This window comes from Stegostoma tigrinum, chromosome 2 (assembly GCF_030684315.1).
Source record: "Stegostoma tigrinum isolate sSteTig4 chromosome 2, sSteTig4.hap1, whole genome shotgun sequence".
NCBI lineage: Eukaryota > Metazoa > Chordata > Chondrichthyes > Orectolobiformes > Stegostomatidae > Stegostoma > Stegostoma tigrinum.
The window spans coordinates 73,877,393-73,901,656 of record NC_081355.1 but is presented as its reverse complement, the minus strand read 5'-3'; the positions used below and the strand labels follow the sequence as shown (position 1 = coordinate 73,901,656).

General features: G+C 40.8%; 1 protein-coding gene across 2 annotated transcripts in view; it reads right to left on the bottom strand.

The window, feature by feature from the left end:
• Positions 1-24,264, bottom strand: part of abcb5 (ATP-binding cassette, sub-family B (MDR/TAP), member 5) — a 100,060-nt gene that overhangs the window by 20,845 nt on the left and 54,951 nt on the right. Inside the window, exons 16-24 of one of the 2 annotated variants that reach the window (XM_059654618.1) lie at positions 18,682-18,843; positions 17,306-17,506; positions 15,194-15,340; positions 14,506-14,610; positions 14,247-14,324; positions 11,763-11,846; positions 6,601-6,804; positions 3,820-3,920; positions 964-1,104 (exon numbers count right to left, since the gene is read on the bottom strand). In XM_059654618.1, coding sequence (XP_059510601.1) covers positions 964-1,104; positions 3,820-3,920; positions 6,601-6,804; positions 11,763-11,846; positions 14,247-14,324; positions 14,506-14,610; positions 15,194-15,340; positions 17,306-17,506; positions 18,682-18,843 — 1,223 coding nt within the window. Of the gene's footprint in view, positions 1-963; positions 1,105-3,819; positions 3,921-6,600; positions 6,805-10,057; positions 10,535-11,762; positions 11,847-14,246; positions 14,325-14,505; positions 14,611-15,193; positions 15,341-17,305; positions 17,507-18,681; positions 18,844-24,264 lie in introns of those variants that run through there. The other variant, XM_059654617.1, reaches the window with a different exon arrangement.

The window sequence follows — 24,264 nt, the reverse complement described above, 5'->3', positions numbered from 1 at the left end:
TTTTGTGCTCTTAAGATGCTGCTTGGCCTGCTGTGTTCATCTCTCTCCACACTTTGTTATCACAGTATTCCAGATATGGCTCATCACAAACTGGGGACTGTTCAGAAATGAGAATCATTGTTGCCTCAGAAATCCCACCACTCTGACCAGTAAATACCTGAATTAAGTTAAAATAATTAAAACAGAGTTAATTAACTGCATGGCTTGTCAAAAGAGTGATTGCTTTAACTCATAGGCTTTAATTACTCACTAACTCTGCCTGAAAAAATCAAAACTATTTTCATTTTCTCCCACATTCTAAGAAAGGGTTCTACAAGTGAATGCTTGACTAATCAACTTGAACGTTTTTTCTGGAAGCTCATTACCTCTTGCCACTATTCACATCATCCAGTTAAAAGGCCTCTTTATTCATTTCCAATATTTTATATCTAATCAACCAAAATGTTTAAGGAAAGTGATATAAATCCGTCAACTGCTGTATTATCCAAAGAGAACACAGCAGTGGCTACGGGTTTAGTAACAATAGTAGAACATTGTCAGTTTATGGTTATTCCTATTGTGTTTCTGTTGGGGGATCTGGGCATCAGCCATGTATCAAAATATCCTTAACAACTTTGTATAATACAAAGTAGAATATCTGTCACAATCAGCATGCAAATTGTTTTCAGATAGATTATTGATGAAATGCAAGGTTTTGCTTTGTTATGCAGTTCATATTAAGGTCTTTTCAAAGTGACTTACACATGCATTTTTTTTATTCTTTTGAGTAATAAGCTTGTGCTCTTTTGTCAGAAAACACTGGCAGCCTCCTAAGAAAATATTCAATAACAAATCATCGCAGTAAGCAACAACAAAAGTTCAACTTATGACCGGTTAAGCTGGGTTTCACTCTGGAATCTGACCTGTCCAATATTACCATTAGCTAGGAGCATAAGAATAGCTATATTTCAGGAAGTTACTTACAAGAACACATTCTCAAAATTCATGAAACAATGTACGATGAGCCATGCTCCAAATCGGAAGACTGCAGCCTTCACAAAAAATACAATACATTGTGCCAATCCATAGCTGAAGCCATAGAATGGAGCTTTTGAGAGGGAGGTTCTGTGAAAATCAGAAAATAGCTCAATAAATTTGGTATCTTATTCACAGTACAAACAAGGGAAAATTTGGTAAATTCAATGTATTCATTGGCTTTATATTTATATAATTAACACTTTGAAAATGAAATGTTAAAAAAATGCAGTTTAATTTGAAATAATTGTGAAGATTATCACAGAATAAGAGGAAACCTTGCCAGGGTCAATGAGTAGATTACTTCATTCTTGGTGAGAAAGGGAAAAAACAAGCTCCTGCTGGATTATCCTTTGGACCTGCAGATTGGATAATTCCTCCAGGGTTAATAAAAAAATGACGGTGAAGCAAACTACAGGAACTAATTTCTGATAACAGAGAATCATAGATTACAACAAAGTATTTTGTCTAATCACATAATGTGAATTGTGAACACCTGTGGAATTCATATAATATGCAATCAACATATATTTCCCACAAAGGATTCTAATAAATTTTGATTACACAGTGTGAAGTTGGATGAACACAGCAGGCCAAGTAACATCTCAGGAGCACAAAAGCTGACGTTTCGATCCTAGACCCTTTATCAGAGAGGGGGATGGGGAGCGGGTTCTGGAATAAATAGGGAGAGAGGGGGAGGCGGACCGAAGATGGAGAGAAAAGAAGAATAGGTGGAGAGGAGAGTATAGGTGGGGAGGTAGGGAGGGGATAGGTCAGTCCAGGGAAGATCGACAGGTCAAGGAGGCAGGATGAGGTTAGTAGGTAGGAAATGGAGGTGCAGCTTGAGGTAGGAGGGAGGGATAGGTGAGAGGAAGAACAGGTTAGGGACGCGGAGACATGCTGGGCTGGTTTTGGGATGCAGTGGGGGAAGGGGAGGTCTTGAAGCTTGTGAAGTCCACATTGATATCATTGGGCTGCAGGGTTCCCAAGCGGAATATGAGTTGCTGTTCCTGCAACCTTCGGGTGGCATCATTGTGGTATGGCAGGAGGCCCACGATGGACATGTCGTCTAAGGAATGGGAGGGGGAGTTAAAATGGTTCGCGACTGAGAAGTGCAGTTGTTTATTGCGAACCGAGTGGAGGTGTTCTGCAAAGCAGTCCCCAAGTCTCCGCTTGGTTTCCCCAATGTAGAGGAGGCCACACCGGGTACAGTGGATACAGTATACCACATTGGCAGATGTGCAGGTGAACATCTGCTTAATATGGAAAGTCATCTTGGGGCCTGGGGTGGGGGTGAGGGAGGAGGTGTGGGGGCAAGTGTAGCACTTCCTGCGGTTCCAGGGAAAGGTGCCGGGTGTGGTGGGGTTGGAGGGCAGTGTGGAGCGAACAAGGGAGTCACGGAGAGCGTGGTCTCTCCAGAAGGCAGACAAGGGTGGGGGGGGAAAATGTCTTAGGTGGTGGGGTTGGATTGTAGATGGCGGAAGTGTCGGAGGATGCTGCATTGTATCTGGAGGTTGGTGGGGTGGTATATGAGAACGAGGGGAATCCTCTTGGGGTGGTTGTGGCGGGGGCGGGGTGTGAGGGAGGTGTTGCAGGAAATGCGGGAGACGCGGTCAAGGGCGTCTTGACCACTGCAGGGGGAAAGTTGCGGTCCTTGAAGAACGTGGACATCTGGGATGTGCGGGAGTAGAATGCCTCATCCTGGGAGCAGATGCGGCAGAGGCGGAGGAATTGGGAATAGGGGGTGGAATTTTTGCAGGAGGGCGGGTGGGAGGAGGTGTATTCTAGGTAGCTGTGGGAGTCGGTGGGCTTGCAATGGACATCAGTTTCTAGCTGGTTACCTGAAATGGAGACTGAGAGGTCCAGGAAGGTGAGGGATGTGTTGGAGATGGCCCAGGTGAACTTGAGGTTGGGGTGGAAGGTATTGGTGAAGTGGATGAACTGTTCGAGCTCCTCTGGGGAGCAAGAGGTGGCGCTGATACAGTCATCAATGTAATGGAGGAAGAGGTGGGGTTTGGGGCCTGTGTAGGTGCAGAAGAGTGACTGTTCCACGTAACCTACAAAGAGGCAGGCATAGGACAGCATCCCAAAGCCAGCCCAGCCTGTCTCTGCTTCCCTAACCTGTTCTTCCTCTCACCTATCCCTCCCTCCTACCTCAAGCTGCACCTCCATTTCCTACCTACTAACCTCATCCCGCCTCCTTGACCTGTCTGTCTTCCCTGGACTGACCTATGCCCTCCCTACCTTCCCACCTATACTCTCCTCTCCACCTATCTTCTTTTCTCTCCATCTTCGGTCCACCTCCCCCTCTCTCCCTATTTACTCCAGAACCCTGTCCCCATCCCCCTTTCTGATGAAGGGTCTAGGCCCGAAACATCAGCTTTTGTGCTCCTGAGATGCTGCTTGGCCTGTTGTGTTCATCCAGCTCCACACTTTGTTATCTTGGATTCTACAGCATCTGCAGTTCCCATTATCTCTAATAAATTTTGATGGTCTGATTAAGAATTATCTGCTAATTACATTAGCATCCATAGAACAACCAATTGCAAAGGCTGAAATCCAAAAGGGCTAGATAGTTTTGTTTATGCACAATCTAGATTAGTTTAGACTGGATTCCCTACAGTGTGGAAACAGGCCATTCGGCCCAACATCTAAGTTCCCATTTTAAACTAAAGATTGCACTGGAGCTTTCAATCTTTTACAAAAAGAGCTACCAAAATGTTGCTGTAGGCTACAATGTTTTCAAAAATAGACTCAGCATGTAATATGCTTGCTATTTAAAGTAAGTTTGGAAAGACTATGTACCTGTAAGGTTTATCTACATGTTCCATGTATTTTTTATAGAAAGCATCTTCTCTTGTTAAAGATACCACGGTTCTAATGTTCTCTACAGCTTCTGTTGAAATCTGAGAAGAAGTGAAACAAAGGGTTACAAAGTTTGCTGTTTTATACAATTTACTCAATGTAACCAGAACTATAAAGATCAACAAATGAAGTCTGTTTTCAGGACTGAAATTCAAAAAAAAATCCAACATTTTAATATAAAGCAATGGGACTCAGTTGCATCTGGCGCCATTCTGAGGAGTCCAGCTGATATTCACAACTGTTGTATGTTTTATAAAAGGGCAAGGAAGTTTACAAGTTAATTGAACAATGTTTAGTTTAGGAGATAAAAATTCAAAAGATCAATTCAGAATATTTCTAAAAACTCAAAGTTTAAAAAAAAATGGTTTAAGTCAATGAGCCGCTGCTTAAACGTTTCTGATTCTCCTGTGCCAACAAACATTAGATTGAAACATAGTTACTAGGTAGTTTGCCACATGTTCGTAATAAAGCGCAGTGATGACGTGGTGAATTTTGCAGTTGTAAATATTGTTGTTAGTAAATACTCAATTATTAGCATCATGACATGTTCTGTAAATATTTATTTTTCTCATTTTCTTACCGAATGTTACAAATCTCGGATGTGGTGTTGAGCAGATACAAAAGTACTTTGTAAAAGACCAGAACAAAACAAATATGAGATTGAAAATCACATTTATCCCTCTGTCTTTCTCTTATTGGTTACTATGTGTGGAAACAGTAACAGCCAGTAGTATTGCCTTCCTGCGATTCCTGAAGCCTCTGACAAATTATGTAAAATCATTGACAAAAGAGATGCAGGGAGGTCACAGTCATAGAGATTTACAGAAACAGACCCTTCAGTCCAACTTGTCCATGCTACCCAGCTATCCTAAATTAATTTAGTCCTAATTGCCGGCATTTGGCCTGTGTCCCTCTAAACTCTTCCTATTCATGTATGCATAAAGATGCCATTTTAAATGTTGTAATTGTACCAGCTTCCCCAACTTCCTCCGGCAACTCATTCCATACACACATCTGCATGAATGTTGCCGCTTCGGTCCCTTCTTAAATCTTTCCCCTCTCGCCTTAAACCTATGCCCTCTAATTTTGGATTCCCCCAGTAAATAGACCTACTTGCCCTATCCATGCCCCTCATGATTTTTTAATCCTCTATAAGGTCTCCCCCTCAAACTCCAACTCTCCAGAGAAATTAGCCTGAGCTTATTCAGCCTCCCCTGTAGCTCAAACCCTCCAACTCTGGCAACATTCTTGTAAATCCTTTCTGAACCCCTTCAAGTTTCACAACATCCTTCCCATAGCAGGGAGACTAGAACTGCACACAGTATTCTAAAAGTGGCCGATCCAATGTCCTGTACAGTTGCAACATAACCTCCCGATTCCTGTATTCAGTGCATTAACCAATAAAGGCAAGCATGCTAAATGCTTTCTTCACTATCCTATGTACCTACACTTTCAAGGAACTATGAACTTTCACTCCAAGATCTCTTTATTCAGCAATACGCACCAGGACCTTACCATTAAGTTAAAGTGCTGCCCTGATTTGCCCTAAATTCCATCTGCTACTCCTCGGCCCATTGGCCCATCTGGCCGAGATCCCATTGTATGTGAGGTAACCTTCTTAGTTGTCCATTACAACTCCAACTTTGGTGTCATTTGCAAACTTACTAACCGTATCTCCTATGTTCATATCTAAATTATTTACATAAATGACAAAAAACAGGATGGTAGATCTGACGCATGAGGAGAGGTTGACTAGGTTGGGATAGTTTTTGCTGGAGTTCAGAAAAATGAGGGGGAATCTCATGGAGACCTATAAAATCCAGGGAATGTACAGGGTAGATGCAGGGAGGATGTTCCCGATGGTGGGTGTGTCCAGGACCAGGGTTCACAGTATGAGGGTTTGGGGTAGACGATGCATGATGGAGATCAGGAGAAATTTCTTCACCCAAAGCCTGGTGAGCCTGCGGAATTCATTACCACAGGAAGTAGTTAATGTCAAAACATTGAATGTATTCAAGAGGTTACTAGATATAGCATTTGGGGGTGAACAGCATCAAAGGTTATGGGGAGAAAGCAGAATTAGGCTAATGAGTTGGAAAATCAGTCATAATCATGAAGAATGGCGGAGTAGACTTAAAGGGCAGAATGGCCTCCTCCTGCTCCTATCTTCTATGTTTCCATGTTTCTATGATCCTTGTGGCACACTGCTGGTCACAGTCCTCAGTGTGAAAAGCAACCCTCCACTACTATCCTCTGTCTTCTAGCTTTGAGCCAGTTCCGTATCCAAATGGCTAGTTCTCCCTGTGTTCCGTGTTTACACTCCTATCTAATGTACACTAAAAATATACATTTGTTGATTCAACTTCTAAATATCAATGAAAAGATATCTTAACTATGAAGGCAAAAATACTTTAACACATCACCAAATCACTAACATAAAATAGATTGCCTCTGTTCTATCAGTGTAAGCCCTTTCTTTATACTGCTGCCTACAATTTTATTTTGGGAGAATTATGGCTGGTGAGAAATATGAAAGGAAGTTTTGGTTTTAGGCAATGTATGATATTGGTTCAGCTACCAATTAAGCAGTTCACTGGACTTTGATTCTAAATGATATAAACATTCATTTTACATTATCACCTGGAGTTACAGCATGAAATCAGAACATTTAGCTCTTGGGCGTCAAACAAATGTAATAAGAATGTCCAGCTAAGTTCTCACCCTTCCAGATTCTTCAAGAGATTTGTTGTCCTTAGTTGCATGTCCCAGAACTGATTTCATTGCAATAAAATTTGCAGCAACAAGAAATGGGATAAGGCACAGGATGAGAAGAGTTAACTGCCAGCCAAAAATGAATGCAAGGATTATAGCTGCCCCGAGGGTGCAAAAGTTCATTGCCATTATACCAAGTTGTATTCCAGTGGCCTTGAGGAGAAAAAAAAACATTGACGATTAAAGCACTTCTGGCAGTTCAATCTGGTAAATACACAGGAATTAAAGATAACAGGGCTAACAGGAGTTGGGAAATATGAATCAAAGCTATTAAAATGTGTAAATAGTCTTCTGGTGTAGTCGAAGTATTTCTATATTTGGATTAGGAGGTCAGTGTTCCAGTCCCACTTCCCTGGAAGGGTTCTCTGAACATGTCCAAACTATTGATTTAAAAGGAGAAATCTTGTGGTGCAGGGGCAGCGTCCCTACGATCTAGGAGGCCTCGGTTCAAGTCATAACATCTCTGATCAGGCCGATTAAAAGAGCTGCTAATATAAATGGAGGAATGGTCTTATGGTGCACAACCAAACTACGAACCCTGTCTCAGAAGCGTGACAAACCATGTCTGAACAAGTTTAAAAAAAATAAAATACAGGGTATTCTATGGTACAGTGTATGGGGTCTTTACACTATTCTGTGAATTGGAACAATATAACCAGTGGAAAAGTAAAATAAATGTATGGAAATAGGTTACATCTCTATTAAAGAGGACCTCTAGCACTTTCACTTCCTACTATAATTTAAGATCGGCTGCAAAGTGTTCTCAGAACTAAAAGCTGAACAGCTGGATAGTAAAGAATGGTTAGATATTTCTTAAACTTTATGGTTTAAAGCATTTATGAAAGATGGCTTGTCGAATGCCTATGATGTCAGACTTTGACTAATTGAGAAAACTGGATGATGTTTCGAGAGAAGATTGCACTATGGAGTTTAGTTGACTGTGTATATTTCAGTGCTTCCAGTTGGAAATACCTACACCTGAGTTTGCCTTCAAATCATTGAACTGATCTAAGTTATGAGATATGGATAAGCTTTCTGTTAAATTCAAAGAAGGGTAGTTAGAGGTGAGATGCCTGAAGATCTAAAAACATTTTTGGAAAATGCGTTAATTTGCGGTTACTTATCCGGTATGAAGAGGCTCATCAGCAGTGACACATGTCACTTTACTATAATGGTGGTGTCAAGTGGAGGAAACAGATCCCTATCTTATTGCCTATTGTACTGGCATTGTCAGTGAAGAAGCATCGCAAAGATATACATACATACATACATACAACAAGACAGCACAGAACAGGCCCTTCGGCCCTCATTGTTGCGCCGACATCCTTCCTCTCGCAAGGAGACCAAAATCGATGGCAGTATTCCAAAAGCAGCCAAATCAATGTCCTATATGGCTGCTAAGTGATCTCCCAACTCCAATCCTCAATGCACTGACCGATAAAGGCGAGCACACCAAATGTCTCCTTCATATCCTTTCTACCGGTGGCTGTACTTTGATGGAACTACGAAACTGCACTCCAGCGTCTCTTTATTAAGCAACACTCCCCACAACGTTCGGTGTAAACGTGCTGCCCTGATTTGTCTTTCCAAAATGTAGCACCTCACATTTATCTAACCTCAACTCCATCTGCCACTCCTCAGTTTATTGGCCCTTGTCAATGTCCCATTGTATTCTGAGGTGACCTTCTTGGCTGGCTACTACACCTTCAATCATTGGGAAACTTACTAACCACACCTTCTATTTTCATATCCAAATCATTGCATCACTTCAACTCCCCCTCCCACTCCCTGAACGACATGTCCATCCTGGGCCTCTTCCAGTGTCACAACCACACCACCCAGAAACTGGAGGAGCAGCACCTCATATTCCGCCTCGGGAGCTTCCAACTCAATGGCCTCAATATGGACTTTGCCACCCTCAAAATCTCCCCACCCGTCCGCCTCATCCCAAGACTAGCTCCTCCACTCATCCCCGCCTCCATGATCTGTCCGCCTTCTCTCCCACCTATCCACTCCTCCCACCTCACTGACCAACTCCCACCACTGCTTGGAATTATTATTCTTTTCACACTTCATCAGCTCGACGTTATTTCTAAAATCTATTTTCCAATTTTGGAAAAAGTGAGATAAAGAGAAGTAAAAGAAGTTACATTCTTACCACTCTTGAAATCTCTGAATATTCTTCTGTTGAAAGGCCGCCAAGGAACGATGCAATTCTTTTGTCACAAACGCTGTGAGGGAGACATCTTTGTCGGTTCCACTAACTCCACCCGAAGGAAGACAAACCCACGTAACATATCTAGTGACTTAAAACATACTCTATTGTTGCCCAAGGTGGAGAGCTGGATGAACACAGCAGGCCAAGCAGCATCAGAGGAGCAAGAAAGCTGATGTTTCGGGACGAGACCCTACTTTAGAAAATTGGCGCTGGAGAATCTGAGATAACAAGGTGTAGAGCCGGATGATACTGCTTGACCTGCTGTGTTCATCCAGCTTTACACCTTCTTATCTCAGATTCTCCAGCATCTGCAGTTCCTACTGCCTCTATTGTTGCCCTTTCACTTTACTGAACTAATATGAGCCAGTAGTTTTGTTTAGGCTCGTGTAATCTTACGGTTATTGGCCTGTACAAAATCCTGAATTAATTTTGATCGACTGACGGGAGAAGAGATGAATTTTATAGAAATTTTTGTTTTCTACCAATTTGCAGAGGGCATTGTGGGCGATTGGAGGACAGTGTTATTATCCTCCAGGTCTGCGGACTGCATCATTACCAACTTGCCCATTTGCGTATACATACAGTATTCATTATGTACCAATGAAACATAATAAACCAATACTGTGTACTAAAAACAACCCTCACATATCAATGGAAATTTAAATATTTATCGTAGAGTTTGAAGGATTGAATTCAATGATACAAAGCAAAAACCAGTGAAGATGAATGCAGTTGGTCAGCACTTTTGCCACTAAGTGGAGGTTGGCAGTTTGAGGCCACCCAAGAACAAGCAAGGTCTGTCTAACTCCAAGGGCAGCACGGAGTGAAGGTTCACTGCATTTGCAGCACTGATGGGAAAATTGAAGGTCTAATCAGGCTGATGAAAAGCAGTCTCATTGTTCAGGGTAATTTGGTGACATTCAGAAGAGAGTGAGCTCTCTGATATGACTCATATGCCTCTATTACAATGGGCCATTTTGTCACAGACATGCAGGAGCATGAGGTAGCAAAAGGGCTCACTGTATGAGAGCTGCTTTTGCGCCAACATTGTGGCGAGGACAAGGTTCATGCATGAAATTTAGTTTCTAAATGACAATACCAGAGCCAGATTTCAAAGGAAAAAAATAATGTTTTATTGCATAGATAGCATCAAATGGAAAAACAAGGCAATCCTTGAGGAATGTGATAATACTGCATCAGAGGGCTGACTGCCAACTACGCAAATGAAATAAGAACAAAATCAGAAGAAGTCTCCACCTGGATTAGTCATCCTGGAAGTCGCCGACTAGAAAGGATATCTCTGGCCTCTCAGTGAATCATTGTCCTGTCTTCTTCATCTTTACCTGTCTCCTGGCCTGTTGCTGGATCTTCACCTTCAACTTCATCCTTAGTGGTTTCCTGCCACTCCTGTATCTCATCCTCAGCTGATACATCCCTCTTTAGTTAACAGGATTGTGTAGGATGTTGCTAAATTGCAGGACATGTGTCCAGATAATGCTGCATTGCACCACATAAGAAATTCAGGCTCAGAAGGTCTTCCTGACATGGTCTACTAAAGTGCCACCCATAAAGTTGAATCTAGGGTATAGCCATTCTCCAATTGGGTGGAGCAATAGCCAAGGTACACATCCCGCCTCCTCCCTCTTGGGCAGTCCGTCTGCAGTACTAGAAGTTAAAACAGAAGTAAGAAAAAATCTGTTGAGAAGATTTCAGTTGAAGGAATTTTAAAGGGAAAGGTAATGGTTGCTAATGAGCATGAGGATCTGCAAGTGAAAGGGGATAGGAATTCTGCTCGTTCAGAAGTGAAGAAATGACCAGCCTCAGTTGGGACTCAGGTCTCAGGTCACGTTTGAAATATCAGTCATTTGGGAGCCAGGATCTCATGTGCAGGCAATGCAAACAGTATCAGGTTGCGATGATTGGGACATATAGATGGAGTTTTTATAATGTAAGGATATTCCAAAACAGCCAAGGAAATACAGGTGATGCGTAGTCACTGTTGTAACATAAGAAATATAAAGCAACCATATTGTACATACTAAGCATTCACAGGGAACAATGATTTGAAGATCAGCTTTCAGTGAAAAATGTGAGGGGCGAGGGAGTCAGTGGTTTTCACTTATACTTGTAAAATATTAGAAGTTTGTCATGACTTAAAGAACATTCAGGAAGGTGCAGCAAATGAGAAATATGCCTCAAAGTTCCAGGTGGGGGCATTAAAGCTGTTCATTGTTGCTGCTGCTTCAAAAGATAAGTTGAGGATCAAACTGAATGTGATTTGGTCACAAAATTCCAAATGCTCTTTTGAGACTATTATGCCTGCTCTCAGATCTAGCAAAAGCACAATATATTTTCTGCTATATAATCTGGTACCACAATATATTTTTTTGTTTTATCTCGAAAGTTTACATCTGAGCAGAAATGGTGCCTGACAGATGTTATCAAGGGGAATTTTGTTGGATATTTCTGTTTGGAGGATTGTAGTATTAGAACTAGCAATTCTATTTGGCACTGCATTACTGCCCATGAAAAGATAGTTTCATGAATTAAAAGCTACCCCATTTACAATTTACCCCAAAGTTACCAGTTTAAAGGTCAAGGTATAGAATTCCCTCAAGGGTTCGACTGACTTCTTGCTGTAACTTTGACGGATATTCCAGAGAATTTCCATAAAGATCTCGGTTAGTTCTTTGGAGCATCTACTAATCGAGTTAAATTGCAAACTTTTCCATTCTTTCTTTTGAAATGAAAAAAAAGCACTGCATTGCAGGAATCGAGTGTCAAAGAATATATACTGCTCTCTTCTGAACCTTATACTTGTGGTTATGTAACTGTGAAACAGTAAGCATTGATTCCATGAATGAAGGAGGAATATTCTAATGATTTTACTTACCCCTTTAACCTGTGATGCATCTGTAGCCAGATGGGTTATTAGCACACCAACAGCATTCTTGTGATCATCAAACCAACTGATATCCTAGCATTAAAATAAATTAAACGGTAATCAGACTTGAGTCACTAAACAATATAAATTGACAAAAGATCGCACATGTGAGGGACCCTTCCATTCAAATCTGGAGGCATGGTGAACAAGTAGATTCTTTGCTTGCTCTGGTATCTTGGGTTCACCTATGATTTCAGTTTCTAATGGACAGATAGGCAAATCCAATAGGCAGATCTTCTGTGCATACCCTCTCTTAATAGGGCATAAGGGAGGGACCTCACAAGCTACCTTGGGAACTCTGCCTATATCCACCTTTGAAGCCTTGTTAGGAACTGTCTGAATGAAGAAAGCCATGATCTTCAAAATGGGAAAGATAATTGAGGCCAGAGAGAAGTGATTACCATTCTCAAGAGGACTACCAGCTGCCATGGCAGATAACAGATTTTAAGAAGTGCATTTTTTAAAATTGGGCTCTAAAAGTGTCTGTGCTCAGTCAGTGGAGTGAAACGGAGTAGAGTGGAGTTTTCAGGAGAGAAACTGATGGAATTCTGAGATGACAAGGCCATCGGGCCTTCTGGCATTCAGGCATCTGATGGGCTGTGGGCTGCCTTTCTGACAGAGTAGGCCCCTGGAGCAGCAAGTCCCACCCATTTAGAATTACTAGCCAGAGATGGGCTGTGCCAGAAGTCATCAGCATGTGCTGCCAGGAAAACACTACCTTGATTCCCAGAAGGTGGATTAACATTGCGAAAAGTAGGCAATATTTGACTGTGGTTTCTGGGCTTGGCAGTGGGTATTGCAGGGAAAGGGGTACAGGGCTGTTAGAAGCAAGGGTAGTGGAATGGTTTCAGTGGCCATTCCTGTAGTGTTATGAATCCTTTCCACTGCTCATTATTTTATGCAAGCCACTTGTAGTCTTAGTGACCAGAAAGTAAATTTGCTGCCACCATCTTCCTTCTTAGGGTGGGGTTGATAGGACTTGTCTACTGTGGCAGAGCAAAACTGTTAAGTAGCCTAGCAAGAAATTACTCATTATTACCAAGATCCACTGAAACATTAGTGAGGAACAGGAGCAGCTTATTAGGCCCCTCAAGCTGGTTCATACATTCATAGAATCATGGTTGATCTGATCTCTCTACATTCCACCTTACCACTATTAATCCTGTCTGAGGTAGTTTACTGCATGAAGCAAATTAGGTCGAAGTTATGTTGATATGTTATACATTATTTGTAAGATTACGAGAAGGTCTCAGGGATAGGTGAATTTCTTCAAAATCCAGAGCTGCACCTCATGTCTGACATTATCCTACTGGTGGACCTTAATGCAGTTTGCAGAATAAACCTTTTCAAAACCAAATACCTTTTACAATGTCTCTCCTCAAGCTTCCTTTTCTTTTACCAATATGTTCATGTACTTAGTTATATTTACTATCATCCTAATTCAACCCTCCATTCCCTGAATTCACCAATTAAGGCAATTACGGAAGTTTGCTAATCTTCTGGAAAATATTCTTTTTGGACTTAGGCTTCTTGTTAAGTGTTTGGCTGGAGGACTATTGACTTTGATGCTGTTCTTGGCTGTGTGGTAAGTCCCTTTAAACTGGAGTGTCTGTTATTTGTGACTGACCCTAGTAGAGGATACCATTTCTACTGAACAAAGCTTTTTTTTATATTTTGGTTCATGCAATAAGGGCATCACCAGCACTTAATACCCAGTCCTAATTTGTCCATATAAATGGCTGATTATCTCCCCTTCATGGCATCTTCCATGCTGCAATTCAGGAAGGGAAGATTTCTTCATTCAGCTGATACTCCTTTCCGTCTGTGACCTAGACTGGGATCCCGTTGAGAAACCTCTTGATGTTACAATTTTCATCGCGGTTTAGAAATCCATCCATGGCCTTGCCTCTCCCTGTTCTCCAGTTCTACAATGCTCCACAACATCTGTGCTCTGCCAATTCCAGCATCTGTAACGCTGACTCTGAATCACTGCTTCCTAAATTCAGCAATCCCCTCTTTATATCGGCTCAATTGAGCAGGTTAACATCATGAACCCTCTGCTTCAGGCATCTCCATTTGAGATAATTAAACCAAGAAATTTTACGTTCCCTTATGCCAGTCGTATTGAAGGATAAATTTGTTTTTGGCAATCTGACTGAGCTGGTCGTAGAAGTTCAATTCACAGCATTGTATTTCTACTTTGCACAAGGCACTTCAGTGATGACAGCTGACATTCTCACAGCAACTTAGAAAAGCTACCTAGATAACAAAATGTGAGGCTGGGTGAACACAGCAGGCCAAGCAGCATCTCAGGAGCACAAAAGCTGCTGCTTGGATGCTGCTTGGCCTGCTGTGTTCATCCAGCCTCACATTTTGTTATCTTGGATTCTCCAGCATCTGCAGTTCCCATTATCTCTTAGAAAAGCTACCTGCCTGTTGCAAGATGGCTTTAAAAGATAATCCACGCAGCCTCATAGTTAGGATTTCTCCAGACTTTGCAAACATGTATCCCTAAAGGGTTTGAAAAGAAAAAGTGGTGATTAAAATAAAGTATCAGATTATCAGAAAGTTTCTTTTGGTTATGATTCCCTAAAAAGGGTGAAACCAGCACTCAAATTAAAGCTTCAAACTGTTATAGCTCTTAAAAATTTACTTTGGTGAGTAACCATTGTTTCTCTTCTTGACCACTTACCTGTATACTGTAGCTCAGAAAGAAAATAGCCCCTAGAGCCACGAACATCAATGAAAACATGGCAGTCCTCTGTCGTTTCAAGTCAGGGTCCAAGATTGCAAAAACCTATTTGAAATGATAAAGAGAGACTTGCATTTCTATCGGATCCTTCATGACCTCAGGACATCCGTCAACAGTTTGCACCAAGTAAGATTCTTTTTCCCTGCAGCGTGATCACTGTTGCAAAACAAGCAGCCAAGTTTCAAACAGCTAAGTTCCAAATAGCGACCTGTTTGAGGCCAACAGTTTGAATTTTTTGGCTGAATTCTAGATACTAATGTTGTGTAGGAAGAATTTCTCCAGTACTTCCTTAAAAAAGGGCAATGGAATCATTTACATCCACCTGGGCAAGTAGAAAATGCCTTGATTTAAGTCTTATTTCATAGAGATCACCTCCAATTTTCCAGTGCTGTAGTGTAGGCCCAATATCAGCTCAGCCCCTCAGAGTGGTATTTGAACCCAGAGCCTTCTGTACAAGTGGCAAGTTCACTATCATTGAGCCAAGGCTAACATCTAAACAGAGTAATTGAATTCTTAAATACACTTCATCGTCATTTTTCAATATAAATTGCAACATCGTTTGAAATAGAACAAGTTTTATGATTTTAAATTTCTGAATGTTACCAATGACAGAGAAAATGTAGCTCACCCCAATAATCTTGGAAAACACAACAGCAAAGGCTGGTGAGACAGCTCCGGATATCATGGAAGTGAGTAGGCCTACGGCAATGTACAGCCACTCTGGCTTGTTCAAAGCAAGAATTCGTGAATATGAAATTTCTTGCAAACTTTCCTCCTTTAAAATTTGAAAAGAAAAATAGATGATTAAGCCAAACTCCAGTTTCGCATTTTCTATTTCAGGGTGACCTACTTTAACTCTAAAATGCCTGCCATTTGATACCGTAGGATATGGTTGGACTGAATCCTTAGATCACAGGACACATTTTATGTGACAAATCAACTTTCCTGACACTGGGCATTGCACATGTTTGTTTTGGAAAATGTATGGCATTTTAGTGCCATTTTAGGGTCAAAAAAGAATGTTAACAATGTTTGGTCACATTCTGTTGAAATAAAAGCACCAGAACTGGCAACACAGATATTTGATTTTGATTCTGTCGGGGTTTCAGGGTCAGGGCCAAGTCAACTCGTTCACATGGTAGCAGCGAGCAGCCTTTTAAACTTTACATCTTGAATAATACCTGCAGAGTACAGACAATGTGGCCAGGCATGATGGCTATGGAGAGAGGGTTAGGTCCCTCTATATATTAGTAATGCCAGAGAATTTTATCTCTCGGGTATCCCTTTCTAAGAGAAATTATTTAATCAACCTTATAAAGTGTATTTCACATCAGGGCATTGACCTTAAGACCTTTAGAACTCTGATACGAATCCTTCGATGTTTTCAGACAGCTCTACCAAAGAGCAGAATTTCTTAAATGGGATTCGCTTCCTTTTATCTTTGGCTCTTCAGCATCTCTCAGGCCCTGGTCAATGCAGGCTCAAGTTAAAGCTTGGAGTTTCAACTACTCCAAGCTCCTGCTGCAATTCAGAGGCAACAGCCATTTAGACAGAGATCCTGCATTTACGATATTTTCAAGCCTCTTGCATAAAGTTTTTCTAAGGATCCACTAACAGTGTAGAGGATTCCTGGTCCTTCAGCTTGAATGGATCCACCATCTCCTTGCATTAATTTAGATCAAGTTAACAAATAAATCAATATGAGATAGCTGTGCATTTAACGTTACTGAACAAGAAATCTCTCACAATTCTCGACTGAGCATAGCTTTTATATGTAAATTAGAAGTTAACCACAATTAACTTTCAGAAGGAATATGTTAAGGCTTTTGAACATTACATACTCTAGCATGTGATAATTACAGATGTTAAGCACTGAGCGCCTAGGTAAGAACACGTTTTCAATGACAACTTAAAACTTTAGATGAACTGTAATTTTATCTTCCACAGGAGTCATTCCATACTCAGAATGAACAACTGTAGCACCCCAGCAGACAATATTTGTCTCTCATAATGAATAGCAAGACAATGTGCATAGGCACAGGTGGACTTATTTTCTGCTATTCTTTCCAAAAATTATTTACATTGCAAACTACTTAGGTGTGTGCTGATCTGCAAGGGAGAGCAATGGGGAACTTAAATTCTCAATGGATGACAGATCAGCAGTCCACCTCCTTGACCAATGAGTTGAGGCAATGACAAAGAAACTAAGGAATGGCTGAGATCAAATAGCCTGATTAATGTTATAGCAGTAACTGGAAGATAAATAAATTGAGGTCCACTCTGAAACTGTTAGTATTCTATATTTATAATTTTGTTCTTTTTCATGTTACTTTATTCTTCACCATCAGTTTCTAATAATAAGGCATAGATTTCATGGCGTTTTGTCTTGATTTTTAAAGAAAGTTTAAAAAACGTTTGAAAGAAATGGAAGCAGGAACTGCATTTACTGGATTTGAGAGTGAAACCAAGATTACTAAAGTTTGAAGAAGGGTCACTGGACCTGAAACGTTAACTCTGATTTCTCTCCGGAGATGCTGCCAAACCTGCTGAGTTTTTCCAACAATTTCTATCTTTGTTTCTGATTTCTAGTATCTGCAGTTCTTTCGGTTTTTATTACCGAGATTAACTTTTCCTTTTAAACACAGTCCGTAGAACAAAACTAAAGAAGATGCACACAAGTATATACAGTACATGGAAAAATATTTGCTAAAATTAGTTCACATTATTATTGAATTCTGACCAGTTCTTTTTCTTGTTCATTGGCCTCTGTTGTATGCTCTTGTTCAGAGGAAGCAAATTGCTGATGTTTCATATTTGATTTCTTGCTTTTAATGCTGTTCCTGTTAATAATCTTTACACTTTTCTGTTCATTTTCCGATGGTTTCACTTCTTTCAAAGTATCATCTGTTTTTTCATCACTTTCATTGTCCCTACAAGAATTCTTGAACATAAAGCCACACAAAGTCATTATTTTGGTGTTGGAATTGTTGATTCTAAAGGGGTAATTTGAACCCCAATGCTCTACATAGACTGAAACAGTCAAATTCACCCAGAACACTTACCTGCCATGGAAGTTGTGATGAATTGCCATTTACTGATTTTTTTTTGCTCAGTGCTGTAGGTTAGTTCATTTGGGATGTCTTAGCATAACCAACAGGACGCATCCATATACATGCTTGGAAGGTGAAGACAATATCATCAGGATCTGACAACAATTTTAAACTTCAGACCTAAGTGGCACACTGTAGTGAGTTTCACAGCAGGAAACAACACAGTGGATTGATGTCAGAAGGCTTCCAAAAGCAGAGTTCTTTTTTACTTTTAACGATCACTCATATAATAGTATGGATATTCCTAAATATTATAGATATCCTCAATTCCTTCACTACATGCTTAAAATGAGACATTTCAGACGTTAAGGGCTGTTCACATTGTTGCTGTGAACAGACAAAAATATTACCAAGGCAAATCTTGCTGAAATTTCTTAATAGCTTGTAATAGAAACACTGTAGCGTTCTTCTTAGTGAGGGTTGTGTTGACATTCTAAGGCATGTCAATAATAAGAAGCTATTGTTGGGTGTCTTTAAAAACATTAAGATAAGTCTGGAGGGCCTATTGGGATCAGACATGACAATATGTATCATTGAACAAAGGCAGTCAAAGCTTTCATACAACTCAACTCCTATGCACAGGGCTTTTATAGATTTTCACAGAAAACATGTACGGCTTAAGACAATTTATCTTGCACCACTGCATCAATTAGGAGACACTTACTCTGCATAATGAACATAATTAATTCTGACTAGCAGTGAGGAAAGTGCAGTGTGTTGCCCCTCCGACAACAAACTTGGCTTCTTAATGAGAACATTTGATGTGAGACTCTAATTTCTTTGCTAAAAATGTGTTCTTGGAATAGAAAGCAATCTCTCCGGACTTTTCTTCCTCCTCATGTATTGTATATTGTTGTTTCTCTGCAATGAATTGCTTCAATATTTTACCTCATTATATGACGTGCTTGTAAGCAAAATTCTAAAGCGACATCTGTCACAAGGAAACAGAATAATTTAGGCTGAATTTGTAATTTTCTGTCTTCTGGTGAAGATGTGTTCAACTTACCTGATGCATTACCAGGGAATAATAGACACCCTTATTTTGCATGAGTTCACTGTGTTTTCCTTGTTCGGTGATCACTCCATTGTCAAAGGCAGCAATAACATCGGCAGTGCGAATTGTTGTGAGGCGGTGGGCAATCACAAGGGTGGTCCGATCTGCTCTTGCCTACATTGATTAGATAAGTTATTACCAAACCTTGCTCAAAAGGATTGAAAACTGAATGATATTTCTCTGTTATTCTCAAAGGTTATTTTAATGACCATGTCACTTTAAACGGAGAACCGTTCATTGACAGGTACAGATCATCATTACGTTCACATTTTGTCATTGCTCAGGAAACCCAGACTGGATATGAATGTTGTAACTGTACCAAACAGTCACAGCAAAACCTGTTCATAAAAGTAAGAGCTTCCCAATTGCCCACCCTGCTGAGAGGAAATCGTTTCGCAATAAAATTCAGCAACTATGGTTGTGTCAAAGTTTTAGCAAAAATTGTAGCTCCGGTTGTGGGTGAGGTTGTTGACTTGCTATCCGAGCTGGCTTGTTTTTGTTCAGATGATTTGTCACCATGCTACGTAACATCATCAGTGAGGCCTCTAATGAAGTGATGTTGTTCTACTCCACTTGGAATTTATACCGTCCAGTTCATTACGGTGAGTGGTGTCATTTCCGGTTCTGTTCTGCATGGGTTTGGATATGGGGCCCAATTCTGTATGTTTATTGATTGCATTATGGGTGAAGAACCATGACTCTAGGAATTCTCATGCATGTCTATGTTTGTCTTGGGCTACTATGGTTACCTTGTCCCAGTTAAATTGATGACCTTCATTATCGAAATGTACTGATATTAAGGAGAGTTTGTGCCAAAAATCACAGCAGCTAAATACTTCAGACCAGCAATGGACAACAAGCCTAGAACAGGCCATCACCATCAAACAACGCAGGACCAAAACAAAGAAGAGACACAAACTGCAGGAGAAACTCACCAAACTGATCCACCACAAAAGCAAGGACTATAACAAGCCAGACACATGGATAAGAAACCTACCTAACAGACAATTCACAGAAACGGAGAAAGCTGTCCTTTTACGCTGACTGAACTATAACCACAAAGGTCCGAACATAACAGACTTCATGGACACCCTGGAAGGTATATTAAAAGACAGACTCACGGATGAAACACAACAAGACTTTCGACAAACTATTATCTCCATACTAAACAGAATGAATGAATGGGACGCCTTGAACACATCAGAGAGAAAATCACTAGATAAACTCAAGAAAGACAAGAACATTATAATCCTATCAGCAGACATAGGGCACATGGCTGTTATTATGAACAAATCGCACGACGTTGAGAAAGTACAGGCACTGCTCGCAGATTCAAACACTTACCAACAGGTGGCGATAGACCCAACATTGCAGCCAGCTAATAGGATCACCCAAACGCTGAAGAGACTAAAGACAGATAACCACAACGGACTTCATGAGAATGAAACCAGAAGGCATGAACACCCCTCACTTCTATGGACTTCCTAAAGTACACAAAACAGATATCCTCCTCAGACCCATTGTTGCCCTACCAGGAGCATCTTCACACAAACTCGCCAAGGACCTATAACAGAGACTGAAACAACTATTTGACGGATCACTCCAATCCATCCACTCAACCCAAGGATTTCTCAATACCCTCAAGAACATAAAAATCAGCAATGACAAGATTATGGTGTCTTTTGATGTCACAGCATTATTTATGTCAATTGACAACCCACTAGCTGAAGAAACATTGGCCACGTTACTATAGGAAGCAGGAACACAGACCAGCAGCTCCATTAGCAATGACAACATACTCAAAATACGAGACTTGTTCCTCGCCACACACTTTGTCTTTAATGGTCAAGTATACAAACAGATCAATGGCACACCAACGAGGTCGTCCATCTCAGGACTCGTCGTAGAGGCAGTCATGCAAAGGCTAGAACACATCATCCTTCCCCTCATTCAACCTAACCTGTAGATCTGTTGCATAGATGACACATTGGTCATTATTAAACACAACAAACTAGCAGAGACCCATGACCTCACCAACAACATATTTGCCAGGATTAAACTCACAAGGGAAGAAGAAAACAATGATCAGTTTCCGTTTCCGGACGTCAGAGTTCAACATATGACCAATGGGGAGTTCCAAACCTCAATGTACAGGATGCAACCCACATGAACCAAATCCTCAACTTCCACAGCAACCACCCAAACCTCCACAAACAAAGCTGTATTAGGATGCTAGTTAAACAGGCCACCACTCACTGCAACACGCCCGAACTACGCAGGAAAGAGGAAGAGCACCTATACAAAATCTTTGGTGTGAACGGATATCCCTGCAACTTCATCCAGAGGTCCCTCCTAAATAGACAACAATGGGACACAGTACACTGTAACACACTGGCCACACTGCCCTCCATCAAGAACATATCAGAATTGTCAATGAGACTCCTACAATTACTAGGAATCATGGTGGCACACAAGCCCACAGCCACTCTACGACAAACAAGCAAGCATTAAAGAGCACATTCCCACAACATGCAGAATTGATGTTGCTTACAAAATACCATACAATAACTGCCACAAACATTACATCAGACAGGCAGGAAGGAAACTCGCCATTAGAATGCACGAACATCAGCTAGAAGCAAAACAACACGACAAACTTTCCTTAATCTCACGAAACTCAGATAATGGAGGCCAACAGTTTAACTGGGACAATGTAACCATAGTAGCCCAAATCAAAATAAACACTCACAGGAATTCCTAGAGGCATGGTTCTCAATCCATAATGCAATCAACAAACATAAGAATTAGACCCAATATACAAATCCAATCAGAACAAAATCTACTCACAATGAAGGACAGAACAGTATCAATTCGAAAGGAGTAGAAAAGCATCGCTTCATTGGAGACCTCACTGATGATGTTACCTACCAAGATAATGAAACGTCTGAACAAAAACATACCAGCTCCATGAGTAAATAAGCAGCTCATTCCTGCCTCCCTAACCTGTCCTTCCTTCCACCTATCTCCTCCTCCCACCTCAAGCCCCACCCCCATCTCCTACCTATTAACCTCATCCTGCCCCCTTGACCTGTCCATCCTTCCTGGGCTGACCTATCTCCTCCCACCTCCCCACCTACACTCAGCTTTACTGGCTCCATCCCCACCTCTTTGACCGGTCTGTCTCCTCTCCATCTATCTTCTCCTCTATCCATCTTCTCTCCGCCTCCTCCTCTCTCCCCACATTGCTGTGGGTCTGGAGTCACACATAGGCCTGACTAGGTAGCAGTGACAAATTTCCTTCCCTAAAGGACATTAGTGAACCACATGTTTTTTTTAATTTCCCGACAATCAACAATGGTTTCATGGTCATCATTAGACTCTTAACTCCAGATTTATATGGAATTCAAATTCCACCATCTGCCATAACTGGATTTGAACCCAGGTCCCCAGAACATTATCTGGGTCTCTGGTTTAGTAGTCTAACAATAGTACCACAAGGTCATCACCTTTCTAGTGAAAGGGGTCAGAAGATATTCACAGGAATGTTGCCAGGGTCGGATGGTTTGAGCTATAAGGTGAAGCTGAATAGGCTGGAGCTATTTTCCCTGGATGGTCAGAGGCTGAGGGGTGACCTTATCGAGGTTTATTAGGTCATGATGGTCATGGAAACTGTAAATATACAAGGGACCAAAACTAGAACATAGAGGTTTATGGTGAGAAGGGAAGGATTTAAAAAGGACCCATGAGGCAACCTTTTCACACTGAGGATAGTGTGTGCATGGAATGAGCTGCCAGAGAAAGTAGTGGAAACATAACAACATTTAAAAGGCATCTGGATGGGTGTATGAATGGGAAGGGTTTAGAGGGATATGGACCAAATGCTAGCAAATGGGACTAGATTTATTTAGGATATCTGATCGGCGTGGATAAGTTGGACTGAAGGGTCTGTTTCCGTGCGGTACATCTCTATGACTCTAAAGATCAGGTGTGGACCAAATTCTTTCTGATAGATCAGGCCTTCTTTGACACAAATTATTGGAAGGATTTTGGTCTCTCAAGCTTTTTGTACTCTATCACATTGCAAAGTATCCATTAAAATGCCTCTTGCTAGACATAACATGCACTTTCTATAATTTTGTAGTAAATCCAGATATAAATAGTTTCAATTACAGGTGATTTTTTTTTATTTTTCCTTCCTTCCTGCAGTTTGACTGGCCATTCCAAAGGGCTTTGGAAAGACAATTTGGGAGTGAAATTTGAATATAGACTGTGCTTTAAAGATTGGAAATGTCGAGGAAGAAAGATTAAAATTTTGATTGCAGTCATTTGACATAGACCATTAATGATATGCACTGCAAAAGTTTACTTAAAAAACTAATCAATCAGTCTGCTGTACATTTCTGAATTTCTAACTTCTTTTTCCTTTGTAACATCATTTACTCCATCACATGAAGGATGTTGTATAAGATAATGGTTCCAAAAGATTTAATGTTGGAAACTACATCAGGGTCACCTCAACATAAGGATCTTACACTGCCTTTGGTGGAGAGTAGTGAAGTACAGCTTGAGATCCCAATAGGATCAAATGAGCCTTTCATCGTTCCTAATAGCCTTAGTAATTATGTTTAACTAGCCAATGTAACTAGCATCTGTCATCATCATGGAACATAATATGTTTTGTGGTCAAAACAAGTGTGTCTTCTTGTTAACACTTAATAGTAATTCATCCTCTACCACTGTTAAGTGATCAGGTACTTAGATCCAGTGTAGAAAGAAGGATTGGTGGCAACACTCACATTCAACCATTAATGGTTGGTTTTGGGAGCACACAACAAAGTTACCTAACTGTACTTTTTCTGCCAAAGTACTGCTGCTGGAACCCATTTCAGTTGGAGTGATTTCTGCAAGAGCTCTTAATCTACCACTTCATATACATACACATATTAACAATAGACAAGATTTACTCTCTTGATAGGAAAGAATGAGGCAAACAAATCTGGGACTTTTGGATACAAAAGCCATTGAAATTATGCTAAAGTGGAAAAAGGATGCTTATGACAGATGTCAAGTAGAAAATACAATTAAGAACCAGGCTGATTGTAGAGGTCTTGGGTTGGGGGGAGAAGAGGGTGAAAAATCAAACAACAGAAGGAAAAAAAAGAGCATCATAAGAGATTGGTAGCTAATACTCAAGAAAATCCCAATGTTTTTGATAGAGATATGAATGGCAGAGGAGAAGCAGGACCAATTAGTGACAAAGGGGACATGGCTGAAGTATTAAATGTATACTTTGCAATTAAGATGAAGTTGGGTAGGTGCTGGGATCAGAGGAGATGCATCCTGGGACACTGAAGGAAGTGTGAGTGGAAGTTGGGGAGACACTAACAATTTTTCAGTCTTCCTCAGGCTCGGGGTGATGTCAGTGGACTAGAGAATTTCAAATGCCATATCCTTTTAAAACTACAGACTAGTCAGTTTAAATTCAACGTTGGGAAACTTCTAGAAGCAATAATTTGGGACAAAATTACTGGCCGC